Source organism: Rhyacophila brunnea, unplaced genomic scaffold (genome assembly GCF_057557595.1).
Source record: "Rhyacophila brunnea isolate RB1 unplaced genomic scaffold, BYU_Rbru_1.0 scaffold_7, whole genome shotgun sequence".
In the NCBI taxonomy this organism is placed as follows: domain Eukaryota; kingdom Metazoa; phylum Arthropoda; class Insecta; order Trichoptera; family Rhyacophilidae; genus Rhyacophila; species Rhyacophila brunnea.
In genome coordinates, this window is record NW_028233339.1 from 21,783,430 (window position 1) to 21,791,293 (window position 7,864).

General features: G+C 35.1%; 1 protein-coding gene across 1 annotated transcript; it reads left to right on the plus strand.

Annotated features, from left to right (window-relative positions):
- Positions 1–393: 393 nt before the first annotated feature.
- Nop17l (PIH1 domain-containing protein Nop17-like) lies at positions 394–7,398 on the plus strand. Its single transcript, XM_085958424.1, has 3 exons — positions 394–2,446; positions 3,894–4,026; positions 5,273–7,398. Exons 1-3 carry the CDS (start codon positions 429–431, stop codon positions 5,501–5,503), a joined length of 2,382 nt encoding a protein of 793 aa, XP_085814550.1. The 5' UTR covers positions 394–428; the 3' UTR covers positions 5,504–7,398.
- The last annotated feature ends 466 nt before the right edge of the window (positions 7,399–7,864 follow it).

Consider the following 7,864-nt stretch of genomic DNA (forward strand, 5'->3'; position numbering starts at 1 on the left):
ATTTATTCCTTAAGCGGAGTACATAGTCATCTCCACACAACGAATATAATATGTATTCAATATTTTTTTTACGAGGAATGGTTCTTATCCATTCACCTAAAAGTGAATATTTGTTCTGTATCAAAACACACATTGAATTTTTTTTGCCAAATGTGAGATTTGAGCCTGCATCCACGACTTTAAGGATGGGTCAGGTGTCACCGTGAGGTTGTATTATGGCATTATGCATACGGTTATTTTTGTAATGAGCCACGACCATTTTTTGGCACCCCTATTTGTCGTTGAGGTCACGTGACACAAGGAAGCTGCAGCCATTTGTTATTTGTCGACCAATAGAAAGTTCCAGATTTAGCCGGCTACGTGTATGCTCCTCGTTTGTTTTGTCAGCTGATTATTGTAGGCAAACAAAATTTTCCATAATACATAAAATGGCAGCGCAGGTGCGTGAAAAAGATTTCGAGTTCACTCAAGGAGACATCGATCGCCTCTCTGATGCATTAAAGGATAAAGAATTCAGGAAACTTCTGTCAGAATACTGTGAAGAAATACAGGATCCGGCGAATCGTGCTCTCTATCAATGTGAAATTACCGAGCTAGAAAAACAACGTGGTGTCGACGTGACTTTTATAAATCCGTTGCCCGGTTATGTAATCAAATCAAGTGTCGGTGGCGATAAAAAGGCTTTCATAAATGTGTGTACCAATGAAAATATCGCGAAGCCTTCGTATTCGATTAAAAGGGAGGGCGGTCAGCGAGGAATCGATTGGCAGCTCCCCTTTTCAATAGCACCCCCGCACGACGATTTCGATAAGAAGCGGAATCGCTGCGTTGTTTACGACGTAGTTTTTCATCCAAACACACTGCGCATGGCTGAGAAAAACGCCCAATTTAAAAATATGCTCAACGAGACCGCTTGCGATGCGGTGGAATCGAACCACAGCGTCAGTCTCGACAGAAGTAACATAAAGTTTCCCAAGCTTTCATATAAAGGAGTCGCCGTAGCGGCGGTTGTCAGAAAACCTAACCCCAATTTTAATCCGGATACAAAACCGGCAGAAGATCCTAGTTTGCTTGACGAAATATATCCGCAGCGCAATTATCCAATTGCCACTGCAGTAAATGTCAGTCAAACCAAAACAAACAACATTCAGAAAAAAATCGATACTTCTGGATACGCAGTTCCAAAGTATGTCATCAAACAGCGTAGAGATATTGACATTAAAGAATTTACGTATGAAAAAGACGCGAAGAAGCACAGTGCGATACCTTCTTCTCTCATCATCGAAGTGAACCTGCCATTGCTGTCATCGTCAGCTGAAGCGATTTTAGATGTCAAAGATAAAGTTTTGTCTCTGGTATCCGAAAAGCCCGCTCGCTACATGCTTGAGTTGACCCTGCCTTACCGGGTCGATGACAACGCCGGTTCTGCTAAATTCGACTTGAGCAAACGCATCTTGATCATCAGCTTACCAGTGATTCCTGAGAAGATGGATATAACGTGGAGGCGGAGAGAAGACAGCGGAGTCGACAGCGATAGCAATTCACCTAGCGCTAGTGACGAAGATAATTCCCAGTCTCACAGTCTCGTGACGGATATATCTGATTCTCTGAATTCAGAAAATGATTGTAAAAGTGAAGGATATCGGACTACTGTGAAAGAACCTCGTGATTTCCTCCTCCCCGATTTATCTTATTCCATGCCTCCATTTACGTGTAATGTGTTAGACAATATTATAGCATTCACTCTCCACGTTAAGAACGTTGATCCGGAAAGTATAAAATCTCAGACAGTCTCCGAAAACAACGGAATACAATTGAAATTTTCTTCCGTCGGCGCAGGCTTCTTTCCGATTCATCACGCCCTCTTTCTAAAATTTCCTGCTAAATTTGAGTGCGAGAAACCTGAGATTGAAGCGTGGGACAATAACGTCGTGATGCAGGTGGAAATAATCAACGCCAACATGCCCGATCATTACTCAATCGGACTGACGGAAAAAGAGTTGGAAGAGCAATCGCTTAATGTGCCGGTCACTGAAGCGACGCCTGCTACAAAACCGTCAGAAATCTGCCAGGAATCGGTCCAACCGATCATTGAAGTATCCGCGAGAGGAAACAATGAGATGAGTATATCGCTCACGGTCGCTGATGCTGCGGAAACGGAAGAACATGATTCCGATAACGCCAACAATATTAATATCATTCCCAAGAGAGCTCAAGAAAACAGCTATGATTCAGGAATAGCATCCAGCAACGGAAGCTTCAAAGGGATCTTGAAATGCAGATCGTCACGCATAGGAAGGAGTTACTCCGAGTCAAGTGTCGACTTCATGGAGTACGCTTCTCCTTCCTATTCCCTGAGTTCTGCCGATTGCATACCTGAAGAAGACTCATCCAGTCTTAAGAAAACTGTGAGATTCAGTAATGTAATAGCGAAACAAACATTCAGGTATCTACAATGTTTTTTATATCTAATTTAAGCAAGTACTTTAGTATGCCGTTTTGGCCCAGTCATACAAACTCATCTCGACTGCAACATGTTGAATTTGTCGGTGTGATTTTGTTGTCATTTTTGTCTGCCGCACAGCATCGGTATAAAATTTTTGATAAAAAAATCATATGCTCGGCGCATGTAACGAATTTCGCTCGACATGGGCTGCATGTAGAATAGCAAAATGTTGCATGTGCAGATGCTGCTCTTTTCAGTCAGTCATTCGTTTCAACTAGCCGCTTGACGTCACTGTCATGTCTGTGTCGGCGGAATACAGTTGCCGGCCATGTCGCAGAGACGATTTTGTATGTGCGACCAGGCTTATAATCACACCGGAAATGAAACATCTATTTCCAAATACTGATAATTCTACTTTCAACATTTTTGTGTTTCAAGTTTAAATAATTGCTTTTAACTTTAGTTTCTTTTTTCCATTATATTTTATTCTCTACCAATATGCCTGGCTTTATTTGCAGATATACCCTTAATTGCAATAACTATAAGCAAAATGCAATTGTACATCAATTATGTCAATGTATTTGTTCGTATCTTTGTAATTTATTTATTTCCCAAAGCATGAAGTTTTCGAACACTTTGCGAGTTTTTTTTCTGACCATGTTCCATCCTAATAGGATCATATGGGCCTCCACAGAGTAAGTAATACCTATACTGTGTGAAATTACATATAGAAAATCTACTCTATGTTTAGATTTTGACCAAATGTGGACTTGTCAGTTTTTGATAATAGACGCCTCAAATAACAAATTAATTTTAATAGAGACAAAGTGAATAAGTACCTAGTAGTCAAAAGTAAATATATCTATCAATGCAAGTAGGTCACAAAGCTCAGTTTCAAATGGGCCAGTTTCCAATTCTTTGTAATTGTTTTTATTATTATTATGTTATTCCTAATATAGGCAAATGAAATACAAGCACTTTTTAAATTCCAGCTCATTTAATGCAATATGTATTATCAAATTATCATATATTATGTAATTACATAATATAACATACTTACCTATCTTCTTTTTATTATTTTTATATAGAGAAAATTAAAAAAGATAATGAATGAGAAAATATATTTGGCCTTATAGCAAAATGATACACTTCTTACTTCCTAAGTACTATGTGGTTATTATGATTTTTTTTTAATTTCATCACACTTTGTTTACTTCCAAAATAAATTATAAAATGTATATTTGAATGTATGTGTGAATGAAAAGCAGATAGTAGGTTGTGATAGTAGTTTACCTACTGATAAGGCTTACATTTAATGTGACATTATTGGTCGTAAAAATATGCTTACTTGCCTTTTTATGATTCAATATTTTATAGTTTGCTATATAATAGCATAAATAAAATCTACATACATTAAAAATTGTAATAATGCATTTATCGCTTACAGATCCAACAGCAGTATTTTGGGACAGAAATCAAAGAACCAACGGAAAAAGCGGAACAAGAAAAGGGCGCAGGAGAGGAGGGCCAGCGAAGGCGATCCCGAAGATGAGGACTCAACGGAAGCTCTTCATGATGAGGTAAAAAAAAATTGTACTTTTCTTGTGTCAGATAATTTTAAAATCGGCTATTTGGTAAATTAATAAATTATATTATTAGCGGAGATCTGTATTTGGTTATATATTTTTTCCGACTTGTGTGTGGTGTTTCAAATTCAAATGTATTTATTTTACATATAATAAACATAACAAATTATAAATTTAAAGCATTCACGACATGACATAAAATAAGTGTTAATAATTTTTAAAATAAAAATACAGAGAAATGTGAGTTAATAATACAATAAGAAATAAAATAAAAAAAAAATAAAATAAAATAACAAAAATAAAAAAGTAGATGGAAGCACACAGAGTGAACTTTGATAGACCCTATCTTAAAAACTTATAAAACAACGTCCACCCAAATTCACCCTCACGTAAGTGGAATATACTAATATCCGAAGCGATTTCATTAAAAATGGTTATTGCCCTCCTTATGGTGTAAATAAGAACTCTTTCATTTTTGCTAATGTTCTATGTGACCCTGATGACTATCTAAGAAATCGAAAGCATCAATAGTTTATTCTCCCGAGGTGGAAAACTGACCTGCCATTTGTAATGTTAATTTAGAACGCAATAGCAGAGAACCGAGTCGCTTCCGATATTAATATATTCCTCTTACGTGAGGTGAATTTAGGTGGACAAGACACCGTAGACCCCTCCCTGCCTTTTTTGTGTTCTCATTGTGCACAGTGTTTCAATATTGTGTCTAATGTTTTCTTTTACAACCTGAAATCGGTAGATCTGTCGGTTGCGATGAAATATTGTGGTAGATATGGTTTTATTCTGTATTAGTTCCCATTTACAACATGAATGACATGTAGTGCACTGTGGAGGTAACCTTCGTCCATCGCGACACCTGCAAGTGCGAATTCGTTATATAGCAATAGATTTTTAATAATATTCTTTGCCCTGCACTTATTTCAACATGTGCCACAAGCCAAGAATAGCCAGGAACACACCCATATCACCCATATAAATATTTCTCAAGATCTTTCTCATTCACCTACTTACATAATTATAATAATAAAGTTATGTCACATAATTTCGTTTATCGTAATCTTGTCCGAAACGTATCCCCTGCGATCAATGTGGGGGGGTAGTGGGGGGGTACCTGTATTATGTAGTGACCTGGAAAATATACAGAGTAGAAAAAGACAGTAAAAAATATAATATAGGTGTTTGAAATGAAGGTGAGAATATAAAAAAATTGACTGCAATCTTCCAGGTGTTCATGAAGAGTGATAGCAGCGACTGCAACGGAAACAGTGAAAAGCATCGCAAGGACAGTGACATTGACGATGGAGAAACGGACAAAGATGACTCGGCCTTCAAAGCGGCTCGGAAAGCGCACCAGAAGGTCCGCAACATCCCCTCCTTCACTCATAAAAACGGACTCAAAGGAAAATATCAAGAAGTGAACTTCAAAAACGATCTTATATTTGATTTAGACATGTGAATCATCTCACATTTACGTGTCAGTATTTTTCTTTCAATATAATATTCACCATCACTTTTCATTACTTTGATACATATAATACATAACTAACTATTGAAACGAAGGTATATCTATGTTTCATAATCATTAATGATTCACTCTTGTATTATTGATATTCTTTCATTGATAATTACCCTATGGTATTTTGTGGGCAGGGATTTATTTATAGGTAAGATAATTTATTGCATTACATATTCATTTATTGTAGTACTTTATTTTATTAATTGGGGCTGGAATATTGCTTTTAAATCTTTTATACCAGTTAAAATCAATTGAATATGGTACAATGTCGCTTTATGACAAAATTTTGTCTGCGTATATTTAAAATTGGCTCTATGGAATATTTTTTGCATTGAATTTCAGCAGATTTTACACTGTTGTCGCAATCAATCTTGATTTTTTTTCTTATACACGGCTTGGAAATATTGCACCCTCCTATTTTATGTTATCACAATATAATATGAAGCTTTATCAACACCTTAGATTGTTGGACCCCGCTTAAAATGACCAGAAACGTAATTCGCTTACAAAATAGTTTAATTATAATCAATTAACTTATTATTGGCACAGAAATAATGTTGCTACGATTAGATTAAAAGTTGTTAAATTTTAATAAATTAATGTGTTCATTTTTATAATCCAAACTTTTGCATTTCATGTCTGAGTACAATTATACAAAATTTTAAAATTTGTATTAAATTTTTTAACGTACAATGTACCTAATAATATTAAAGTATTGTGTTGTTAAAGGGAATAATAAATCTAAATAGCGATTATTTTAAGTGTTGTAGTAATTTTAAGAAACCTTAAGTAAAGTATTCAGAAACTAACTTCAAATTGATTTTCACATTATATTAATTATCCCTGATGGTACTGTATGTCGGTTCCACCGTTGTCTGTCAATTGACAGCAATCTTCTCAACATATTGAATTTATTAGTGATGCTTTTACATCTTACCAAATCAATTTAATACGTAATCAATATATTTTTTCTTATACAAATTTTGAATAGTTGATTTAGGGATTATTTACACCTTTTTGCATTATTCCGTGAATAATCATGATATAATAACAGATTTTGGTTCTAAATAATCATTGTGTTCAAAATTTGTTTAGTATGTGCTAGTTAATGATTTAGAATTGATTTTTACATGTGATTTAGTCAAAGCATGTAAAATATGTTAGTGAACATTTCCTGAAGTGATAAATAAATACTGCAATGTTGCAATGTTGCACATTTTTTAGCATAATATTTTGTAACATTTGAATGTGTAGACACATCTGATTCCTATCAATTTTCAATAAATAGATATGTTTATTACACTTTTTTTAATTTCCCCTTTACATATATCCCACTACTGAGTCAAAAATATTTGAACGTTTGTCAGGTCTCACATCTAAACTTGTCTCGACTGCAACACGTCGAATATGTCTGTGATTTTTTTTGTTGGTATTCACAAAACACAACTGTCATGTAACTTAATGTAACTCCTTACACTGCTTGAATGTGACATTTTAGTTTGAAAAAAAAACAGCTGGTGTCATAAGCAACAAATTTCACTTGACATGGACCGCATGTCGCATATCCTCGGGTCTTGCGGTTACACATTTCTAATCCTACTGTCAATCTTGCCAGTCGCCATAAATCTCCTATTCTTACCGGTTTGAATTATTGATGTTTCTAGAGGTTGCATGCAACCGTCACTGTCGCATAGCCTTTGTGTGCGGGGGACAGTTACAAAATTCCTACGAGGTTTGATTTAAGGCTGTGTCATAGACAAGACGATTTTGTATGTGCGAAGAATGATATGATTACAATCTGTATTATTATGGTATTAAAAAACTTTAATATTTTGACTGACTCGCTTTATTAGTTTGTGTTCCCTTTTGAATAATTTGAATTTACAGTCAATTGCAATGAGTTATACATACTAAATAAATAAATGCAGTAACCAAAAAATAACCAGAGTTACTGAAAAATTTTAAATTTTTTTTCCATTTCTAGCAAGTGGTTTAATTCATTGACAATTCTAATGTCGCTGATTATATATTATCATTGTGTACTTATAATGCATAATGGAATACTATGATATCATTAATTCATTTTGTTTTATTAAAAATTTGGATAAAATTCAATCTCCTCTCATAAACTGTCTTTAATTACATAATAATATAATATTGGGCGACATCAGTGAAGATGGTGTAAAAATGGGGGTCACAGACGGCTTCATCCGTCTTGGCCACACCCAGAGAGACAATTCCTCGAATGAACCATGTCTCTTGCCCATCACCATCTTTGTTGAAGAAATACATCCCACCTCC